The sequence below is a fragment of the Triticum urartu genome, chromosome 3A (assembly GCF_056163025.1).
Source record: "Triticum urartu cultivar PI428250 chromosome 3A, HENAU_Tu73, whole genome shotgun sequence".
In the NCBI taxonomy this organism is placed as follows: Eukaryota; Viridiplantae; Streptophyta; class Magnoliopsida; order Poales; family Poaceae; genus Triticum; species Triticum urartu.
The window spans coordinates 356594501-356618710 of NC_141875.1; the positions used below are offsets into that span (position 1 = coordinate 356594501).

The following is a 24210-nucleotide window of genomic DNA, read 5'->3' on the forward strand; positions in this document are numbered from 1 at the left end:
ATACGGAGATCAGTTCGATTACTTTGTATCCGGAACGCAAAAAAGAATACGATAGGCTTCACCGTATTCAAAATTACCCTGTGAATAATACATCAGTACAAACACGCACGAAAGATCAGTACTAGTATTTCATTTTTCGACCGAAAAAACAACATGATGGGTCTCGCCGTATTTCAAATTACTCTTCAACGGTTGCGAATTTGGGGAAGCGTTCAACATGACTAAGTTCTACATTTTCGATTGCTATCCAACTGTATATTATTTGCCCCATTTCAACAAACTTAAAAAAAATACGTTCGAAATCAAATTTGACCGAATTCGATTTTAAACCGTAAGGAAATAGAAAAACATTTCTATATGAAAAAGTTGCACATTTTCCATAGCTTTCCAACGTCGTATCATTTGCGTCAATCCGACAAACCATTTGCAAAAAACGCGAAAATACATTTCGCCCAGAATTTCACGATTTATCAAATTACTTTTAAATTGTATAAAATTTGAAAAAAATAGTAGATATATGGAAGATGCGGATTTTTTCCAGCTTTCCAATGCCATCTTATTTGCTCAATTCCGGCAAACCGTTTGAAAATTGAGTCCAAAATACGATTCACGTTTTTGGTTTTGAAAAAAAAATGGTTTTTTGAAAACTTCTCTTAAACCATAATGATTTTGCAAAAACTTTAAATACAGTTGAAATATAGTTGTCAAGAGCTTTCGAACGATATATTACACGCCCCGTTCCGACAAGAAAATTGCAAAATAAATTTGAACTAAAGAAGATGATGTGTTAAACAGAACAGAAAGCATCAGTTCAACTGCTTGAAAATCATGAGTATAACAGACTGAAATCGTCAGTTCAAGTAGGGTAAGAGAATTATATTCTGTTACTTGAAAAAGAATAGCCTAGATGTATGTATGTGTATATATATATAGGGTTGCTCTATTCTAACAACACCCCTTAAGACTTTATTCTAACAACACCGGCCTTATTCTGCACATCCACCACCAGATCACCGCCGCCCCTCCCCTCCCCGCCTTCTACCGCGGCAGCGGCCTGGGAGCGTCGCCGCCCCTCCCTTCCCGGCCTTCTTCCACGGCAGCGGTCCGGGAGCGCCGACGTCCCTCTACTTCCGGCCTTCTTCCGCGGCGGCGGCCTAGGAGCGATGCCGCCCGTCCCCTCCACGCTTTCTCCCGCGGCAGCGGCCTAGGAGCGCCACCGCCCCTCCCCTCCCGGCCTTCTTCCACGGTGGCGGCCGGCAGGGATGCCGCCCCTCCGATCCCGACCTTCTTCTGCGGCAGCGGCCAAGCAGCGACGCCGCCCGTCGCCTCTCGGCCTTCTTCCGCGGCAGCACCCAAGCAACACCTCCCCGCTAGTATATCGACCTTCTTCAGCGACAGCAGCTCGATAGCGCCGCCGCTGAACTCCTCTGGGCCTTCAATTAGCTGTACTTCATCAGATGTGGACTGGTGCTGCCTCGCCATCAAACCAATTCGAGCAAGGAGGACTGTGCGCAAGGTTCCTTCATCCACGACAGCTTCTTGGAATAAGTCTGCAATGACCTTCGGAGCAAATCCTCCGTCACCACTCACCTTGAGCAACGTCCAGACCGCTCATGAACTTCGGAAGGGCAAGTGGACTACACGGGTGAACGCAAAAGTTCTGCAGACGGACGAGAAGGGAACTTCTTCCTGCAAACGCAAGAAAGCACTGCAACATGAGGTAAGCAGTACACTCCCTCAACTATCTTAGTTTACTTATTCCAGACAAAGTAGTACACGCAGTCCAGTACGCCTCCAAAAACTAAGCAGAGCGGTTGCTTCAGTTCGCGATAGGAAGAAATGTAGTGGACTTGCTCGGTTATATAGTATGCTTGCTCGGTTATGCAGTACGGTTGTATACGTTCAATACGGACAATGATGCAGTGCGGTTACTTCAGTTCACCTTGCGGGGTGATGCAGTCAGTGTGCAATACTTTGCAGTACCCTTTCAAACACATTGCAGTTCGCATGATTCAGTTCATTTAACCTGACAATGTAGCTCGGTTCATTTTGTGCAGGAAATGACGTTCAACTAGATATAAAATGCCATGCATAATTGACAACCCAGGGAACAATAACTTTCAGAAGAGTAAAGCTTCTTCTGAAAGAGGTACTGGCTGGGTTACCCCTGAGATTCCTCGAGGATTCTTCACAACAACAAACAGGGTGCAATACTCTACGAACGAGGATTTTTTCCAGGAAGAAGAGATAGTGAAGGATGATGATGATGTCACATTTGTGTGGGAGGGCACTCACTGACGGGATGATGAAGATGATGAAGATGAAGATGAGCCAATAACAGTTCTCAACCCAGAGTATAAGACGAGTTCACTACATTTGGATAGCATGTCCAAACGGACAATGATGATGTAGTTGAACATGATGTTGCAGCAGATGATGATTATGATGATGTGCTGTCGCTTCAAAAATTTCAAACCAATCCAGTGAGACATCGCAACAACACTGGATTACCACCGCATGCACCTGCTACACCACAACACAGAGCTCAGTGTCCACCCGCTGCACCGAAAAACAGAGCTCCAAGTAGACCTGCTGCATCAACTTCAACACTTCAACCACCAACGGTGCCTCGGTCAGAAGTCAACGACAGGTACAAATCCTCCTCACTATTGCCGCCGCGAGATCCTCAACTACACAGATCTGCTATAACTCCGCCATGTCCAATACAACCCGGCGAGCTGCAAACACCATCGGGTGTACGACTCTACACACATGTAAGTTTATGTCCTAAAAAATAATAATATTTGCAGTCCATTCAGATAACATTGCAGTGCACACTGATATTTCTTGTGAGGTTTGACCTAACATCTAATATAGTTGATCCTTCTGAAAACTTAGGAACATTGCAATGCTTTATTAAAATCGTATGCACTCCTCATATTTAAAAAACAGATCAGAACAAATTATCTCATAGAGCATTGCACTTAATGCAGGATAAAAACATGCCGCTGAACCTCATACCTGCCGTTGGTATGAAGTTCACCAATTATGCAAGATATGCAGGGTTTTGCATATGCAAGAGGTCAAAACACAAGACAAATGCCTATATTGTCTGCTCAAGAGAAGGGACGCACAAGCAGACTGTGTCAGATTATGACTAGAAACGTGAGAAGACATTAAAAAGGATTGACTGCAAGGCAAAGATTAGAGTCAAAAAGAGGAAGGATGGCAAATTTGTGATAGAAATGGTTGAACTAAACCATAATCACAAGATGCTGGAAAGCCCGGGATGCTTTTGTACATGCGATCACACAAAAAAGACGATCCTTTGATAGACCAGTTTAGTGAAAGACATGCAACTGGACAACCACACACACGCTCAAATAATTTCAATGCTATCGCGTATGTCCGGTGGTCTGCAGTACATGGGACATACTAGCCGCGACTGGGTAAACAAGTAAGAACATCATATAGCATATCACTTGAGCATTCTGTCAGTAATTATTTCCTGTTTGATGAGATGAGTTTGCATTGCATTTGAAAATGCAGGAAACAAAAGTTTGCCAGAGAAGAGTCCCATGATGACGTCAAGAAACTTTTGGATTTCATCAAGAAGATGCAGAAGATAAACCCAGAGTTCTTCTATGATTATGACGTTGATGCACATAACCATGTAAGAAACGTCTTTTGGGCCAACGCAAGTTGCAAAGGATCGTATGAAGATTTTGGAGACTGCGTTACATTTGACACGACATATAAAACTAACAAATTCCACATGCCGCTGGGAGTCTTCGTGGGAGTGAACGATCATCTACAGAGCACCAGATTTGCTGTTGCCCTCGTGCGAGATGAAACAATACCGTCGTTCGAGTAGGTTTTCAAAAACTTTCTGGGGTGTATGAACAACAAGCCGCCAATCTGCATGCTCACAGGTACAAAAAGACAACACATGTATACTTATGTTAGTTTGGTACACTTATATTTATTATACACACACACAAACAACTTAATAAAAAAACACTATTTGTGCCTTCTCAGACCAGTGTTCTTCGATGAAGGTAGCACTAAAAACTATCCTCCCAGATACACTACATAAGTTGTGTCGGTGGCATATCATGAAGAAGTACAAAGACCATCTCGCCTTGCTGTATAAGGTGCACAAGAAACTCAAGGATGACCTCAATGCAGTGTTGAATGACCCACTAATGCCGTCAGAATTTGAACGAGCATGGAAGGACCTCATTCAGAGATACAACTTGTAAAACGACGAAGTGAAGAATTCGCTGTGGGATGACAGGCACGAGTGGATCTCGGCTTACTACAAGGAAATTTCTGTGCTCGGATGAGTTCCACGCAGAGAAGCGAGAGCATGAATCGCATACTAAAGAAAAACTTTGTCAAAGAGAACCATGATCTCCATCTGTTTGCTCAGCAGGTGGACAAGTGCATTCGGACCTGGAAGGCCGTCGAGCACGCAGAGACAGTAGCAAATGAGGTAAACAAAATGTCCATCAAAAACTACTAAAATATAACTACAAAAACAAAAAAAATCATTTCTCTGGTTCGTAACAGTGCATTTCTGATCATGCAGTCAGAGGTAAAGACAACAACCCAGTTTGGGTTCGAAGTTCAGCTATCAAAAGTGTATACAAGGGCAGTATTTGCAGATTTCAAAGAAACACTCTACCGTAGCAGTGCATTCAGAGCAGAACGGTGCCCTGAGAACCCGACAAAGTATCTCGTACACCACTACAACAGATTGGATGCATTTGACTGGGCAATGCATAATTTCCAAGTGGTCGCCGATGAAAAGAAAGGTGTCTATGAATGTGAGTGCAAACTCTGGACACACACAGGTGTGACTCCCTAGCAAAAAAATTCTAGTTTCTGATAGTCATGCATGAAAGCTCACTTACTGAACTTTATAAGTCCACATGCATGAGTAATTCACAAAACCAAATGAAGTTCACTTCTTTAAAATGAACAAATAACGAAAAATATGTGTTTATTAATTTCATGCAGTTCACTTACAAAACAAAGAAATCATGTGTTGTTTGCAGGGCTCTTTTGCGTCCATGTGTTATGCATGCTTTCTCATTTGAGAGTACTCAAGATTCCCGAGGTGTACATCATGAAAAGATACACTCGTAACGCAAGATCAAATGCAACGTTTGACAGGAGAGACTACGAACAAACAACACCAGACGGAAGCTCTCTTTTTTGCCGTAGAAAATTGCTGACAGAAACAGCAATGGACCTTGCAAACAAAGCGACAAGGTCTGACGCTAGGTGCCAGAGAGCGTTGTCTGGTATGAGGGCACTGATCGAGGAAGTTGTTTGCTCAACGAAGAAGAAGAAGCAACAAAACTAAAGCAGGTAGAGAAATCCCAGCATGACAATAATGCCGAGCAAGTAGAAAATACCGAACACAACACAACTGGTGCTATCAAAAAAGAATCAATTCTTCCACCTCCTGTTTCAAACACAAGAGGAAGGAAGAAAGGGGGCGACGCAACCCATAAAAAGGTTGCATGCAGGGAGAAAAATGATGACAAAAATAGTAAGCCACAGCTTGAGCTGGACGGTGATGGTCACCCACTAGGAGTAAGAAGGTGCAAGACATGTAATGAAATCAGTGGCCACAATTCCAGGACATGTACAAAAAGACATGAACAAGAAAACTGAGGACATGTCAATGCACAACCAAAATGAAATTCCACTCACAACACTAAGAAATGGACGAAACCGAGACGTTGTAGCATCTGCAAGAAGAGGAAGAGACACAATTCAAGAACCTGCCCCAAAAGAACAAGATCAGAAAATGAGGAAGACGAAGAAGATGAAATCAAAGAAGAAGATGGTGACACAACTGAAGAAGAAATGGCTTATGAAGAAGAAAATGAAGAAGAGGAGGAAGAAGAAGAGAGTGAAGAGGATGAAGAACATGAAGAAACTAAAGAAGGAGTGCCTTATGAAGAAACAGATGAAGAAGAGGAGGAAGAGGAAGAACAGAGTGAAGAGAGTGAAGAGGACGAAGAACATGAAGAAACAATGCCCACAAGACCACCACAAGGGAATGTTGTTATACAGAAACAACCGAGAATGACACCACGTTCAAAAAACAAGGTAGAAGCACGAAAGGATGCAGTTCACAGCGCTGGAAAACAAAAGCCGCCATCAACCAGCATGCTGGGAGAAAAGAAGGATGCAGTTCACAGCACTGGAAAACGAAAGCCGCCATCAACCAGCACGCGGGGAGCAATGAAGGATGCAGTTCACAACGCTGGAAAATGAAAGCCGCCATCAACCAGCACGCGAAGGGCTACAAACACAACGGTGCAGAGACAGGAACAAGCAACACCGCCACGAAAAACAAAAGAAAGTGCGACATTAGACACGCTACAGTCACTGCGAAGAAGCAGTAGGTTAATGACCAAATAGATGAACTTCAATAAATTAATCATATACATAGCAGTTTGCTTATCTGTAAGACTTATGTATCAGTTTAAATTTTGTGTAAACACAAATTTTCCCGCTGACTAAGAGTTATTCGACTAAACCATGTAAAGAGAAATGGTGTATAGAGTATACCATATATATAGTAGTCTAGAGTAAACATTGACACATTTTGATCCAAAACCCATGAAAAAATGCAGTGAGCTCACTGGCAGCACGAAGTTCTGAATAATAATTGAAGGAGTTTAGATCATAGAAGTACTTATTACAAAGCACATCAAAAAGATGAAGCGTTCGACACGCAAAAGTATTTATTACAAATCAACCTCATAACCTTAACCAATCATGTCAAACATGATTCTAACCGTACGATCCTCGAGTTCAAAGAAGTTGGGGACAAGAACTTGCTCAGACTTCAGGCCACTATCAATGACAAATTCCTTCCAGCCTTTCTGCCGACACAGCCTACACGGTACTTGGCTGGTTTAAGGTGTCCATTACCAGGAACAACTTGGAGAATTCCCTTCTTCTTCAGTCGGAGATACCTAATAGCTCATTGGGGGATTTTTCGCACAAAAGAATTAAAACTATTTGGCGATGATACTAGCAGTACAATTCTCATACTTTGCACAGACCAGTAAAGACCTACACACAGTACAGACAAGAAATAGATGAAGTGTACAACAGTCCAAGAAGCAGTACAGATTAAACACAATATAATATGCAGTACGGAAATTGCAAACAAGTAGTAGGCTTCTAACTATCATGAAGTTCTTGAGACTACCTGCATGTAGTACACACCATACAAGCGGGGAAAATTGTGGAAACTAGTAGTGCTCATCTAATATCTAAGGAGTTCACATATTGTAACCATGCAAACTAAAACACGAGCTCCATGCACACAAGCAAAAAAAAATAAAAAACAAAGATATAAGTACACAGTGCAGTACACTTCAATAAAACAAAAATAAGTGCATTCCTAAAAAACTAGAAGTTCAGACTAGTATGGAATTATACAAAAAAATAGAAAACACAAAGAAAAAATCAGATCAAGCAAAAAATGCCATCTTGTAGTGAGTCTCCACATCTGTTGGCGTAAGCTGATGGACAAAAGGACTTGTGCGGCCAAGGCCACGGCGAAGCAGGGCGGAATAGAACACAACAACGTTGATGTGACCCATATCAAATCCTTCTGTGAATACGGTGCCATATGCAAGCTGCTCCGCTCGCCCAGCTCGGCACAAGACCTTGCCCCCACGATGAACACGATGGGCCTGCGAGCAAGCTGAGCAATCGCAGTGCGTTGGCACACCACAACCATGGCCGCAGCAGGAGAGATTCACGCAGGGGCCTGGAGCCATCGCAACAAAAACCTAGAAAAGGAAAAAAATAAAGAGAGGCCGGAGAAAGGAGAGAAGTTGCGGTTAGAGGAGAAATGAATTGCAAAGGAAGGGTAGAAGTTGGCCTACATTTATAGAAGAGGAATGGAAAAAGGTCAAAACTGAAAATTAAAGGGGAGTTAATGAAAATTATGTTACCAATAGTGAAGGAAAATCAATAAAGGCTTATGTTAGCAAAGAAAAAGGACCCAAAAAACGGTGTACTTTGACTGTAGCATTTCCCATGAACTAACTGCTGATCATTAAATAATTATTTCTAAAAAATTATAATCCACAAACCATTCTAAATAAAAGTGAATGCAGTTGTCCAAAGTAATATCAGGAAGTTCATAATATGTGTACATGAAGTGCATTACATGCTCAAAATGAAGCACGAGATAAGCACTTTCGCGCAGTGCACAACGTAGAATTAGTGCAACTGATGCAGTCCTTAAATGTAAGTCATGCAGTCCACAGTGTTGGTATAAGCAGTCACAACTTTGCCACAAAGAAGGATGCACGCAGTGCAAAATGTGTACACCTGCAGCACAAGACTATGACGAATGCAGTGCACACAAAGCAATCAAAGTAGTGCACACCCGTACACTAGAAAAATGATACGTAAGAGGAAAAACAATAAAGAAAAATGCTACTCATGCAGTGCACAAAAATGTAGCGCAAACATGTGTAGCGCGGAATGCATGCACATGCAGTACAGAACCCTGATCAATGCAGTGCACAAATGATTTACTAAGTAGTCACGCCCCTACATTTGAAAAAATGCTTAAGAGAGAAAATACAAAGAAAAAACATTGACCACCCCAGGTGCAGCCGTCCCCAGCCAGTCTCGTAGTAGGTCTACGCCCACAGAAGGCGAGTCATTCTGAGCCACGATGCATGGGGCCGGGCACACATGGGCCCACATATCAGAGAGCATAGTGTAGTTGGCGCCGTGTATAAGCGCCCAAATAAGTAACCAGAGGAGTTCGATAAGGATGCCTCGCCAGCGCTTATAAGCAGGTCGAGCGTGCCCTTTGCGAGTGAGGTGGGACTAAACATTAGGCCGCACACACAGCGCACCGGGAACCAGCCATGCTGACAGGCCGACTTGGGCCCAATGCGTCTTCACTCCCCGGAACACAGGCCCAACACGACCCACTAAAAAAATAATAAGTACAAAAATAAAACATCAAAGAAAAATGAGAAACATTTTTTAAATGAATAACAACAACAAAAATGTGTGTGGGCATTGCCAGAAACTACAGTTCGCTCTTAATAAATAAAACACAGGAAGACCGAAGTCAACGTACAAATGCAGTCCGCGACGTACAACAATGCAGTTTGCCATGTGGAAGCAGGAAGTATTCTTTTTTCTGAAATGCAGTTCTCTTTCTACTACAATGCAGTATGGCTAAAAAGAAGAATGCAGCCCTGTTAGTTATGCAAAGCAGTCCGACACCCCTACCCACACTACCCTCCATCCACACAAAAGCTGCATTAACATCAAAAATAAAAAAAGAGAAAAAAAGAAAGAACTCCATCAAAAAACTAAATGTGCGTACATCTGTGTGAATCCTGATCCGATATAATTCAGTGTATGAAGAGTAAATTTCACTTTGCACTACACTATGTGGACATATGCAGTTCTGTTGTGATAGCGAAGAAGTGCACTTACAGTTGCGTGCATACCTGAACTAGTCACGAAAAAAGAGGCGACGACGTTCGGGATTTCCAACGCACTAACACAGCCTCCTAGCAGAGCCTCTCCGCAGTTGCCACATAACTAAAAACACAGCCCCACCATGCTACCATCCCGCTCCACCTCTCCCATGTCCTGTCACGGAGAGCAGAGGAGAAAACACAACTGCTTCGCCCCCCAAACCCCATTGCATCTTCTTCTCCACACTTCCTTTCATTAACCTCTCTCTCTCTCCAGAACAAACACCAGAGAGCACAGGAGAGTCATGGCAGATGCACCTCTACACAAGCAGCGCCACATGTACACCAGGGAGCTCCACGACGTCAACCTCCACGGCAACCACAAGCTCCACGTCGTTTGCACAAGCAAGGGTGAAGACATGGACAAGATGTTGTCCACGCTCAGGAGGAAGCTCGACGGAATACCCATCAAACTAGTCGGTGTTGATGTCGAGTACACGCACTACGTGAAGCCACAGCGGGCAGCAGTGCTCCAGCTATGCGTAGAAAAAGAATGCCTTGTATACCACATCTCTATAGCTAAAGACATGTCAGAATAACTATCAATCTTTACTATTACTTGTCAATACTGATTTAAAATTTTCTTCATTGCAATTGCCATTATTTAAACTGTGGTTCTCATTTTTAAAAATCACGACATAGGGATTCATTGACAGTCTTCATCTAGCTCCATGTAACTCATGAGTTCAATTCTTGAATTATATGATCTAGCGATACACACAATTTTATTTTGTTCTACCAAATACAAATTATTTGACTGAACAATAGAAAACTGCAGCATTACTATATAAAACATGTATGAAATTCAATTCAAGAATCCAAACATGCACAAAACATGCATTGTTTATGCAATCTATTATCAGATTTACTAGCTATGCTATATAAAGTATTAGCAGCTACTCACTGCAATAGATTCAGGTATTCATATTGCACTTCAGTTTCAGAAAAAACAAAAAAAACATTGGTAGTTCTAAGAAATAAACTATATCCAATCTATACAAACATCTTGCAGGCCAATGGAACTAGACAAATTCCTCATGAATGGTGAGTACACCTTCGTCAGATTCGCCATTGAAGGAGATAAAAGCAAGCTGAAGCTATCTGGATTGAAGATCAACTCCGACAACTACATTGATATTCAGGTGGAATGGAAAGACCCATACAATAAAAAGGAGTTTGACTCTTTGGCTGATGTTGCCGGCAAGATGATTGACATTCACTACCATGACATGAAAAAAAAATTAACCGCAAGGAGGATCATACTCTGTGGGGATTTTGCCTGCTGCCAGACAATCTTATCAAGTATGCAGCAATAGATGCATTCGCAACATATGAGTCATGGGGAATCATCTACAATGTCATAATGGGACTAGACAGGGCAAAAAGAGACAAAGAAGCAAAGAAGAAGAAGAACAAGGTTGTAATCCAATACAACAACTACAAATAATCAGGGCTATGTTTAGTTTCATTTTACTTTAGTGATTGTGTTGTTCTTTGTTTCATGTCTGCAAGCTTTTGATTAAGTCCGTTGCTTCATATCGAACGTTTCTTTTTTAAAAACAATGCCGTTTTAGAATTATCATCAAATTTTCTTTCTGTTGTTTGCTTATGTATCATCAGTTTGCTTCTGATCATTTGCTTTTGCTGAACTTAGTTTGTATTAGAACAAGTATCCAGACAACTTTGAAAAATTTAATGTGCGATACCAAAACATACTACACATATACTAAACATATTCAAGAACAAGTTAAACAAAAAAATTAAGTAATCTAATTACAACTCATACATAAAAAAGAAAGATTAATGCAGTTCACAATGGTAAAAATAAGCAGTACACATGTGTCCACATGCAGTCCATAATAGTAATTATAGAAAAACACCATTAATATTAATATTACTAAAAAAATCCGGAGACCATTCTAAACAAACGTGAATACAGTTCACCGAAGAAATATAAGGCAGTTAACAAACTGTATACATGAAGTGCAGTACATTCTTAAATGTAGAACAAGAGGGGATGCAGCAACTTTCGTGCAGTGCACAATACACAAACTTGGTACACGTAGTGCAGTCCTCAACGTTGGTGCAAGAAGTACAAATGACATCATTTGTACTACCACGAAATATATATACTCCAAAAGAAAAAATGCTTCAGATAAGGAATTTTTTTGACCATCTAGGTGCAACCAGGCCCCATCCAATCCCGTAATAGGTTTGCGCCCATAGTAGGTGAGTCGTTCTGAGCCATGTTGCATGGGGTCGGGCACACATGGGCGCATAGGTCAGAGAATTAAGGGCAGCGAGCGCCGTGTATAAGTGCCCAAACAAGTATCCAGAGGAGTTCGAACGAGATGCCTCGCCAGCGCTTATAAATAGGTCAAGCGCGCTCTCCGCGGGCGAGGTGTGACTAAACATTAGGGTGCACACACAGCGCACCGGGAACCAGCCGTGCTCACAGGCCAAATTGGGCCCAATGCGTCTTGCACCCCAACGGACCCAACAAATTCTCACAGCCCAAAACAAACAAGCCCAACAACGCACAACTAGCAAGTAACTCAAGTACCCCCACCTAAAAAATGCAGTCTGCTATGCAGTTCATTATGGGACGGAAGATGTGCTGTCAATAAAGCATTGTAGTTCGCTTAGACGATTGTTTTATCCAGCCAATCAAGAACACTACCACGGCTAGCCCGAGTCAAATCACCTCCTCCACTTGGCGAATCTTTTCACTTGGCTACAATGGCACAATCCCACGTCACACCCTGGATTGGTTGACAGGCGCACGGGGTGTGATAGGGAGGCGATGGGGTGTGACAGACTCGCCTACGCATGTGGTGCTGTGGCACGCTGCGTCGCCGCCTGCTCCGGCTCATTCCAGGCTCGGCCTCGCAGGGGGGTGGGGAGGGGGGTCACGACCCCCCACCCCCTGCTCATCCTCGCACTAACACAGGCAGTGCGCTTGGTTGACAGGCGCAGTACGAACATTCTGTTTTCCAACCCTAGGACGCACGCAACCCTAGAGCCACACCCCTAAGATAGACAGGGAGGCGACGGGGTGTGACAGACTCGCCTACGCATGCAGCGCCATGGCACGCCGCGCCGCCGCCTGCTTCGGCTCGTTCCAGGCCCGGCCTTGTAGGGGGTGGGAGGGGGGTCACGACCCCCCTCCCACCCCCCTCCTTGGCCTCGCGCTAACGCATGCAGTGCACTAAGTACATGGAATACATGTGCAGTACAAACCTATAGACAACTAAAAAAATGCCCCCAACCCTGCCACCGTACCGTACAAACAATAAAAAAACCAAGTGTAGGACGCAACCTTAGACAATGAAGTGCGTTTGGTTAGACAAAGCAGTACAATATCATAAAGCAATATAGTTTCAAGATACACACATGAATACAGGGGCTGCAGCAAGTGCAACAAAAAGATACAGGTCCAACATAAACCTATAGACAAATGCAGTGCTTTTTGTTGGACGAAGAAGTTCAGCATCACATGCAATGCAGTTTCTACGACACGTACGATACATATAAGCGTGACAAATGCCAGTTCGCACATAACATAGTCGTCAACAAAATAAAAATATATACATATATATATATTGTACGAGTTGTTTATATAAAATACACACACAAATTCGTCCATATACGTTGCTGCAAAAAGCAGACGAAAACACAATAGAAAAAAGTCATTTCATACATTATCTACCTTAGACAGCACACAGTACACAACATGAACCCTAGTTCTTGTCCATACACGGGCTTTTACCCCAGGAAAAACAAATGCCAAATGACTGTTACTGCGTCTGGGACTGTGTCTACGATAGGGAATTAAGCTCGATGTTTGCAATCAGATCTCGTAGCTCAGGCGGAATACAACATGTTCGAAGGATTGAACAGCAGCTGGAACATGTACTCCGCCTTCCAATCTTCAACGGCAGGCTGAAAAGAAAATTAAAGAAAAAATGCAGATTAGTGATTAAAAAAAGGTTGTCATAAGAACAAAAAAGTGAAAAAAAATCAAAAAATAAAGGAGGTAACAAGAAAAGAAGAAACAGAGAAAGTATTATGTTGGATTTGACAATCTTCTGGACTAGACGTTGGTCGTCATACAACTGCGTCAACCTCAGAACATATATTCCGCACTTGTTTGTTCCTTGCGCTGGCATGACTGGGATAGAGGGCTTCTCTGCCAATTTAACCCAGTACGGGTGGTTCTTAGATTTATACAATTTTTCACCATAAATCACCTTCAGCATCTGAGTCATCCTCCTCATCTGGCAAAAAAAGGAAGCACAAAGTGAAATAACACAGGTCACAGATCAAATAACTATTCGGACGAACCGAAAAAATTACAAAGTTCTTCTCAACGTCTAGACAATCCTTCTTTTAAATGCATGTGAGGTCATTTCCTTTTATAACTTTTTTAGACAGATATTTTACACATATTGGGGCTGTGTGAGAAAATGCAGTTCTATCGCGCATATGTTGCAGTGCACTATATAAACAAGTGTGGTGTTATGTGTGCTAGCATTGCATGTGCAGTTTATAGAAAATGCAGTAGGAGAAACACAAAAAATCTTTGCATTTGGCTAGAAAAAAATGACATACCACTTCAGTGCAATCTGAGTAGTAGTCAGTCCTGCGCCACTTTGTTGTGACATCAGGATGGCCAGTATACTTCCTAGTGTCATGGATATCAGTCGTCTGGCGATGCTGGTTCATCATGTATAAGGAATAATGACCATCCTTAGAGTGCGGCATCATAATCTGTTCACATCAAAAAAACAAAAACAAAATGAGAAGTTCGTTCGACAAGTAGCACTAGGACCACTGTTCCAAAAAATAACTACAAAAAGAAATGCAACAAACCAGAAAATAAATGACAGAAAACAATGGCCTTACCAGTTTTGCGTCCAACAGGTTTTCGTTGTCGCTCACAAAAACATTGAACTACTTAACTGCATCTTCTAAAACAAATGGGCTATACACAACTGGCAACACATGGTTTCCTTCATCATCACTCTTCACAAAGGCTTCCATTTGAAGAACATACTGCATAGAAAAAGAACAAAAATAGGACACAAAAAAGAATAAAACATGCATGCACGCATGGACATGAAGAAGTCACTACAAGAGAAAAAAATGACAGCACACGTTTAACATGATAAATAAAGGTGAAAGTAGCACATGTTCACCAGAACTATAAACTAAACCCAATTCAGGGTCTTGCTTCCAGTACTTGATGACAAAATCCATGAGATACGAGTCCATTAAAGCTCCTTTGCCAAATGTATTATAGATATAGTCAACAGTGTAATTATCGACATTACCAAAAGGACTATTCACCATAAAGAACGCACTCCTGCAGTAAACATACACAAATGGGATCAATAAAATTAAAATTAAAAACAAAACACACAAAAAGGATGAAGGGTACAAACATAAAACTTACTTGTGGTATTTGGTTACCAAATCTTTGCTAAGAACGAGATCCTTTATTTTCCTCGCCTCATCAATATATTTGAACCTCGGAGGCTTCAATTTCTCTATAGAGCATCTCAATTTAAAAGCCCTCTCACCTGCCCTCTTGTTCGAAAATACTACAACCTCATGCACAACAGGACGGTTAATTGCTGCACTCCTAGTCCTAGTGATGCGTGGACACGGCGTAACAAAATCATCATCAGCAATATCAAATACATCATGTGGAGGGCTAAGTCGACAAACACTTCCACCATTAGGTCCAGACGCCACATCTGTGTTCAAACCATCTCCAGCCAAAGAACCAGAATTATCTGGAGAAATTTCAATGGCACAATCCTCCATAACCACCTCAGAACCCTGGGACTCAAACAATGATGTACAACCTCCATGAAGACCCCCATCAAAACCTAAAAGCATGTAGAAAAAACATGGAAACACTCAGCAAAAAATACAAAACCAAAAAATGTAATACATCTAATTAATATAAAAATGCAGTTCACTAAAGAATAGAATGCATCCCACTTGTCTACAACAATGCAGCCCACTTGTCTACAACAATGCAACCCACTTCTCTACAGCAAGTGCATCCCACTTGTCTACAACAATGCATCCGACTTCTCTACAACAAATGCAGCCCACCTCTCTACAACAATGCAGCCTACTTGTCTATAACAATGCAGCCCACTTGTAAAGAACAATGCAGCTAACTTACCCCAAAATAAATGCAGCTAACTTCTCCACAACAAATGCAGCTCACTAACACAACAAAAATATAAACATCCATTCTAAATCACGCATTTAACTAAACACACTAGTAAAAAAACCTTAAGAAGCGGAAGCAAGCAGTAGAAAATAAATAAATAAGGTAGATAAAGAAGTTCACTAAAACAACCTTTATCTGCAAAAATTAAAAGTGATGTTAAATCAAGGGAACACTTTCTCAATGTGAGCCAACTATAGAGCATGGCCTTTCTGATGTAGCCAATGTGCTCCACCCCAAACTAAGCAACTCGAGCACCATCCCAAGTCTGCAAGAATTGAAACATATAGAATCCACAATCATGCCTGCAATAAAAAGAATAAAAAACATCAGTTTCACAAAATGAAATAAAAAAACTTGAGGAGTATGGTGGAGAGGGGCTGTACTGAACACACCCATTTGGCTGCATTGGGACAACGACATGTTTCAACATAAATCCATCAAGTGTAGGAGGATTTAGCGGCTCATCAAAACTTGAGCTACCTTCTTTCCATGCACGCTTTATATTTTTAACCATCCTCCTAAAAATCCTGATCGCATCAGGGCTGCCAGGTTTATTGAGTGAGTCAAGAAACTCAAACCGCCTTTCTTCCACATTTAAGGAAACTACACAATAATGACCAACACCATCCCTCGTCTCTGGCGGATCAAATGTTGCAAACAGGACCTGTTTGAAGCACGATAAATAAATAAAATTATTATTAGAAGAAGAAACAGAACACTATAAAAACCAACACACAAAAAATGGTTTTCGACACATAAAAACGTTACTCACCATATCTTTTTTATCAACACGCTCCTCAGCTTTTGAAGAAAACATCATTTTAACACTCCTGCCTATAGTACCACCATTCCAAATACTTATATACCAAAAAAACCAAAAAAGAAATAATGCTCAAGCAAACAGGTCGTCACACGAAATCAGAAAAGAAAATCAAAAACTAAAAAAAAATCTGCATTGTTACATAAATATTGTACGGGACAACCATCGCCGGAGATCCCTTAAACTTATCTACCAGCAAAGAAACCCCAAGATCTAAAAGGCCTGTAGTGAGCATCCCTTTATCCCAAAAAGATTGACCAACTTCGCCAATGGTAATATCAGCCATCTCAGTGTTAAAAGCAATCATGTCCCTGAATTTTTTATGAAAAACTGAAACATAAGATACTAAAAAAATAACAACAACAAAAAAGGTAAAAAATACTGAAATTAGAAAATACATATGAACAAAACAATTTCTAAAGAGCCATACTTCTTCTTCTTGTCCTTCCGAGCGCTCATAACAGCAGCATACAACTCATTGTATCTTTTCAGAAGAGCTGGATCAATGCTTGACGGTGTCACAACAGGAAGTTCATCATCTGTAATAAAAAGATGAAGTTCACTTATCGAAAGAATGAAGTTCAAATATTAAGATAAGGAAATTCTGCTAGCTATTTTGAAAATCATCAACAAAAGATCAAGTTTCACTTATCATTAAACATCTAATACATCTACCATAGTAATTAAACAAAATGAATGAGAAAAACTTCAACTACACTGTTTGAAGCAAAACTCTTGCCTTCAGTGTCAACGTCTTCATGTTGTTGTTCTTCAGAGCTGACCAAAACATTTTCTTGGCTAGGTTGTGACAAATCCACCACAACCTCACTGGACTGCCCTTCTGCAGCAACATCAGCATTATCTGGATTTACAACAGTCTGGTCAACTGCAACATCCTTAGATACTTCAGCTACATGGGTCTCCACTCTGTATACTTCAGGAACATCGTTGGCCGCCAGACAAACAGGGGAAGCAGTAGGAACAACATTCTCCAGCGGCTTTTCACTGCCAAAATCAGAATCTTCATGCTGACTACGGGAAACAGCATCATGGGATCCTTAAGCTACAGAAGGATCTGCACCTTCGACTGCAACTGATGTAGAAGCGTCAACACTGCCACTACCATCAATAGCACAACCCCCTTAGTTCAGATCAACATGAACTTCTACGTTTTCTTCTCCAAGCTGTGGAAACTTTAAAAAATACACAATAACAAAAATGAGCGTGGGGATAATTAACACAACAACACACATGACTTATGTCAAAGACTGCTGACAACATACGCAGAACAACTGCAGTCCACATATGCAAAACAACTGCAACCCACATGTGTCAAAAAAACTACAACTGCAAACCACATATACGTAAAAAAGAACTGTAGTTCACTTTGCCAAATGCTGCAGTTCAGTTATGTTAAATACTGAAGCTTACGTATGTAAAAGACTATGGACCATGCATGTGAAAAGAACTGCAGTTCACTTCTATCAAAGACTGAAGCTCACACATGTAAAACTATTGCAGCTCACATATGTAAATGAAAATGCATATGAGTGAACATAATAGCGTACATCAAGTTTATAACAAAAAAAATTAGATTACAACCCACTAACAGAAAAAGTAATTCAATTATACCTTATCAGCTACAACATCCAGAGGGGACGATGCATCACGCAAGACCTCATCCTTCCCAGAGTCATCGTAGGAATCTTTGTGCACATCACAACCAGCAACCCCAGTCTACAGGCATAGAACAAACCAAAAACGAAAATAAGATGGTAACGACCAAAAAAGAAAAAAACTTCAACTATGCACAAGCAGTACAAACTTTACAATCGTGAAGTACACAAAAAATAGAATAAAATGGAAAGCAAAAAATGCAAGTTCAATAAGAGGGATGTATGGTAGAACAGACATGGCAGAAGTACTTGTACATGACCAATTCCATCACCCCTGGATCCATGGACACCATAAGATTCCACTCTGGCCTATCACAAATAACAAAAATAGTGAGGAGCAGTCCACATAATGCACAAAAGAGGTTCAAAGGCACAAAAAACATAGAACATACATTATCAGTGCCGACGCCAGCGTCCTGACGGTTCATTTCATCCAAAATATGCTCAGCATCCTTCTCATACCGACTGCATTTTTCTTCCCGTGAATGTCTCAACTGAGCATATGAAGACCGGACATTCGTCACTGCAAATCTTCAGGGTTTCAATCACGTTGCAATCAAAATTGTGAGCAGCAACAATATCTTCATCTTGTGGGCCATGGCCAACAGGGAACCAGCAACTGTCCTCAACCTGTCACCAGAGGTTGGCAAATCTTCAGTCAACTTCAAAACCTTCAGAAGAAGCTCATCAGTCTCCTCTTGTTTTTTGCCGCCAACAAATGTCTGTTTAGAAGAGCTTCTATTATCAAACATCTGTCGAGACATGAAACCACGAGTACGCGGCACCTCATCATCATAGGCAGGAAGCTGGCTACAGATAGGCTCATAAAACCTAGCATGAGTGCTAGGCCTCGCATTAGAGCTGCCACATACAATTGCAACAGGACGGTTGTACACAATATCACCTAATGCCTTCCACTGCAAAAAAGACAAGAACCGAAGAGAAGTACACATGTTAGTACTAGAAAAGTTCAGATTTATAATGGCCGCACCTTTAAAAAATCTGATATTAAAAACTCAGATGCACTAACCGGCAGCTTCCCAAATTTGTAAGTTTCCAAGTAAATCTTTCCCTTCACAAGCACATCCTCATTGTATAACTTAATCAGATCCTTGGTTGTCAGGTATGACGCAAATGGCCTCAACGTGTGCATAACTGAAAATTTGCGAAGCTTAAATCAGTCAAGATACATAATCAGGGGGCAATGGCACAACCCTCTGCACAATTCTGCTTGTTGCCTTCTGTTTGCCACCTCACCACAGCAGCCTGCAACTCATCAACAACAAGCTGACAAAAGTCCATCTGCGCCATAGCTGCATAATCCATGTTCTCTACCATTGCAGTAACTCTACCCAAACGAACTGCAGGCCCCGGGCTCAGCAAATTCTGGTAAAGTATCAGGAAGAAAACCTTCACAGCAAGGTCGACAGTCACATGATCATCTTCCTCCACCAACACCTTCAACTTCTCAAGCAAGTCTGTGACACCTATACTTTTTGAACGGTCAAAGACAAGCTCATCCTTGAGGGCAGTCAATGAGTCATCATGGCTGCTGGCAACAGGCATGGGTGCAGTGTGACGTCCCATAGGTAAATCAAAAATGTGATGAACTGCATCACGGTTGATTCGTAGAACCCTACCATTCCCAAAGTCCATTATCATGGTGGCAGGGTCAATCACTCCCATCAGCTAGCACATAAGAATGCGTGACACATTTTTCTTAACTGTCAGTTCAAAGGCAACACCGAATCCAGCATCCCGAACACGACTACAGTGTGCCTCTTTCAATAACGCAGCAGCGTTGCAAACAGTGGGAAGCGACAAACGTACGATCTTGTTAAATAGAGAATCATCTCCCTCGGTATCATCTTTAGTTGCATTGCTCTTACTAGACTTCTTCCTCTGTGTAGAGGGAAATGCAGTCCACATTAAAAAATTAGCCATAAAAAAAGAGATAGAGGAAACAAAGATAGAATAACAATGAAGGAAACAAATGCAGTCCACTTCAACAAACCTTTGGAACAACATCCGCCTCCTCACCAGAGTCAGCACCAACATCTTCATTGACATCATCACGGGCATGCTTGGGTAGACTCTTAGATGAACCATAGTCTTTGTGTCTACCACTATGAACATTCCTCACAAAATCAGCAAGCACAAAGTCATCATCGTCAGAGTTGGGACCTTCAGTGACATGTAGTTGCTTGCGCTGAGGATCCTTTCCACCAGCTTCAGCAGTTCTCTTCCCAAGATTCTTGTTCATTCCAGCAACACGTGGACTCCACCGAGGAGTACGACCTTCCTCAGTAACAATACTCAGCTTCTTCTTCTGCAAAGCAGGCTGCTTCACCTTGGCAAATTTGGCACCCTTGGCACCATCTGCAACTCTCCTCTGCCTCTCCTTCTCCGCAAACTCTTTTGAGTCACTTTCAAACCTCTACTTCTTGCTTTGCTTCAATTCATATTCACGAAGCTGTTCCGAGACCATCCAATCCCGTGTAACTTCCTCTGTACCATCAACAGACTACGATTGTGTTTCAGACAAGACAAGACGTCCCTGGTCAAAGCTCACACCAACATCACCCTCTGCAAACTAATGGTCAATCAATTGAGTAACCCCCTCAAACACAGGCGCCCCAGCATGGAAAACAGACACTGCATCAAAATGAAGTTTGACTATGGTCGTTAAAAAGTTTACAAACAAGAACAAATGCAGTACACTTAGACATATAAATGCAGTGCTCCAACCATAAGCTAAAAATAAAAATTAATGCATTGTACAAAAAACTTGAATAAAACAACAATGCAGTTCACACATACATATAGTGGAGTTCACATATACAAATAAATGCAGTGCTACATACACTAACTCCACGTTTGTTCCCAACAAAATGTCGGACTAGATACAGCAAGGCAACGCCAATTTGTAGAACATCAAGTAACCAACATACACAAAATAAACAAAGCATTCACATACCAGAAGGAGGGGCCACACTTATGGGAGAATATTCAATCGGCGAATTCACTTGATGTCCTCCCTCACCACCATGATCCTTACCACCAGGACAACGAGAGCCAATTGGTGTATCATTATGAGCACTGCAATCACCTACTAGATTCATAAAAAACCAGAAACAGAAATGAGAAAACATCACATGAGAAAATAATGCAAACAAACACTGACAACCAACAGAGCATAAACAAATATGTAGGATTAATTAGGAAACTAGATAAACATCAAACAAAATAAACAAAGCCAAAAATAAGCACTCCACATACCCTGAACTCCTCCTCCCACTCTTCTCGGCGAAGACATGGCGTTTGCCTGCAGCACAAGGACGAAGTGACAGATATAAGCAACAAAATTGGCGAAGTCTGACGAAACCCTAGATCCACCTTGCTCTACCTACAGAGCACACATGAGTATCGACTTCAAATCGAGATAAAATCGCCTGCCTACGCAAAAATTACACAAGAAAAAACAGCAACAGCAACTACGGGAATCGCAAAACTAGACGAGGGTATGATCAAGACCGAGGCCAAGGGAAACATACTACAAAAAAGGGGATGAACAGCGGTGGGGGGGAGGGGCGACAACGGGAATGGACAGGAAAGGGCTGCGAGAGCGCAGCGACAAGGGCTCGCGGAGCGGACGGCGACGCGTAATGGAGAAATAAGGACCTCTTGAGGGCGGCGGTTCCTCGGGCGACAGCGGTTGCTACGGGCGATGGCGATTTTGCACGAGGGAGAGATGCCTCGGGAGAAACTTCAAGAGAGGAGAGGGGATTCTTCTCGGTCTCTCTCCCTGTTAGTGGAGCGGTGGGATCGCCTGGGAGGGACACATAGGAGGCCCGCATGGCAAGGCTCACATAAAACGGGCCGGCCCAAAAACGGCCCGGCTAAATAAGACAGACTCCATCGCAACGCACATGATGTAGTTCTCTATGAAGAACGATGAAGTTCATACGGTAAAACAAAATAAAATACATGCAATTCGTAAAAAAAAGTTAAAATAAAAAACAACGCGCGTCTTAAGAAAACGCATCCGAAAAAAAGTCTACCTTCAAATAAGTGCCAGAACAAAAAAGGGGCCCAAACCCCCCTACCCCTCCCGTGCCGGGGACTGCAGCAAGTACACACAAAAATAGATGCAGTACACAGCTCTAGAAAAATGCAGTGCATTTGGTTAGATGAAGCAATACGGTATAGTAATTCAGTTCTGGATTACCTACATGAATAAATACACAGTATAGTCCACAGCGAAAAACTCATAAAATTGCGGAATACATTGTACTTTTTTCAGGGGCTACAGCAAGGACATGCAAAAAAGGTGCAGTATGCACCTGCAGACAAAATGCAGTTCTCTTTGATAGACGATGCAGTGCAGAGCGATAACCAATGCCGTTTCGTTAACACGTAGGATACATATAAACATGACAAATGCCCGTTCGCACAGAAAGTGGTGGTTAAAAAAATTTACTGATCAAAAATAAAATAAAACCACGTTAAAAAACCACGTTCGCATACAACCACCCAATCCGAGCGGTTCCATCGCCACAAACCCACGATCACAGACGCAACACCAACCCACGATCTGCACAACCACATCGTCAGCGAGATCGTGCAGTTCATCTGATGCGGCCATCCCACCCCGCGCCCTCCCCTTAAATTTAGACCCCTGCCAAAGGCCTTCTCATCCACAACAACATAAGTATCCATTATGCTGCCACCAAATCGCTCCATCACATCTATCTCCATAGAAAACACCAAGCCCTACTACCGGCGATGGCGTTCACCAATGAGTACAAGGGTGTGGAGGCCCACGGCAACACCAAGTTGCACATCATCCACACCAACGACAAGAAGCAGATGGCGATCTCCCTCGCACAGTATGAGTGCCACCTCAGCCTCCAGCGCCACAAGATCGTCGACATTGATCTCAAGTACAACAATGAGCCTAAAGCGACGCAGAAACCTGCCCTCTGCCAACTCTCCGTCAGCAAGTCTCAGCCAGTGCTGCTCTTCCAACTGAGCACCGCTGAAAGGTGCACCGTCTTCGATAACTTCCTCGCCGACCCCAGGTACACCTTTGCAGGATTCTCCATCGACCGCGACAAAACCAGGCTAGAGCGTGTCAATCTAGATGTCGCCAACTTTGTCGACATCCAGAAGGAGTGGAGGGTGCCCGAGGCAACCAAGGAGTTGGACTCCCTTGGAGACGTCTCCGGCATGCTCATCGACGACTACTACAACAATATGAAGAAGAATATCACCGACGACGAACACAGGCACTGGGCCACCCTGCCACTGTCCATGAGGCACATCGAGTATGCAGCAAAGGACGCCTACGCATCGTACGAGATATGGAACCGCATCACCCTCACCCAAGACGGGCTTTGCTGTGCAAAGCTGGAGTAGGAGGAGCCCCCCAAGAAGCGCGCCGGGAGCAGCTGCAGATGGGGAGACGCTAACTGGTGAAGAAGCAGATGGTGCCGGCCAAGAGCCAACAATGCTAACATCATTTTAGAACTATCATCAAATTTGCTTTATGTTGTTTGCTTATGTATCGTTAGTTTGCTTGTTATCATTTGGTTTTGCTGAACTTAGTTTGCATGTCATGCATAATCGCTTGTAATGATGAACTTTGATTATGTTAGATTGCTTTCTCTTGAACTTAGTTTGCTGATGATGAACTTGTCGTACAGAATGCATGTGATAATTTGTTTTCTGTTATTTGCTGATGTATCATTAGATTCGAGCAGCGGACAAAATGGACGAAGATGCAATGTGCAAATAGGACCCATGCAGTGAAAAATGTGTACGATTGCAGTACAGACTCTGTCGAATGAAGTTTACACATACCCAACAAAGCAGTGCACGCCCCTACATTTGAAAAAAGAATACATAAGA

General features: G+C 42.3%; 2 protein-coding genes across 2 annotated transcripts; both read left to right on the forward strand.

The window, feature by feature from the left end:
* The first annotated feature begins 9799 nt into the window (after positions 1-9799).
* Positions 9800-10870, forward strand: LOC147979691 (uncharacterized). Its single transcript, XM_087515314.1, has 2 exons — positions 9800-10083; positions 10567-10870. The coding sequence occupies exons 1-2, from the start codon at positions 9800-9802 to the stop codon at positions 10868-10870; spliced, it is 588 nt and encodes a 195-aa protein (XP_087371440.1).
* Positions 10871-23085: 12215 nt separating this feature from the next.
* Positions 23086-23718, forward strand: LOC147979692 (uncharacterized). The gene has a single exon (XM_087515315.1). The coding sequence runs from the start codon at positions 23086-23088 to the stop codon at positions 23716-23718; it is 633 nt and encodes a 210-aa protein (XP_087371441.1).
* The last annotated feature ends 492 nt before the right edge of the window (positions 23719-24210 follow it).

Coding starts and splice junctions, on each gene's coding strand:
- LOC147979691 (XM_087515314.1), top strand. CDS start 9,800: ATGGCAGATGCACCTCTACACAAGCAGCGCCACATGTACACCAGGGAG. Junction 10,084..10,566: donor ATCTCTATAGCTAAAGACAT/GTCAGAATAACT, acceptor AACATCTTGCAG/GCCAATGGAACTAGACAAAT.
- LOC147979692 (XM_087515315.1), top strand. CDS start 23,086: ATGGCGTTCACCAATGAGTACAAGGGTGTGGAGGCCCACGGCAACACC.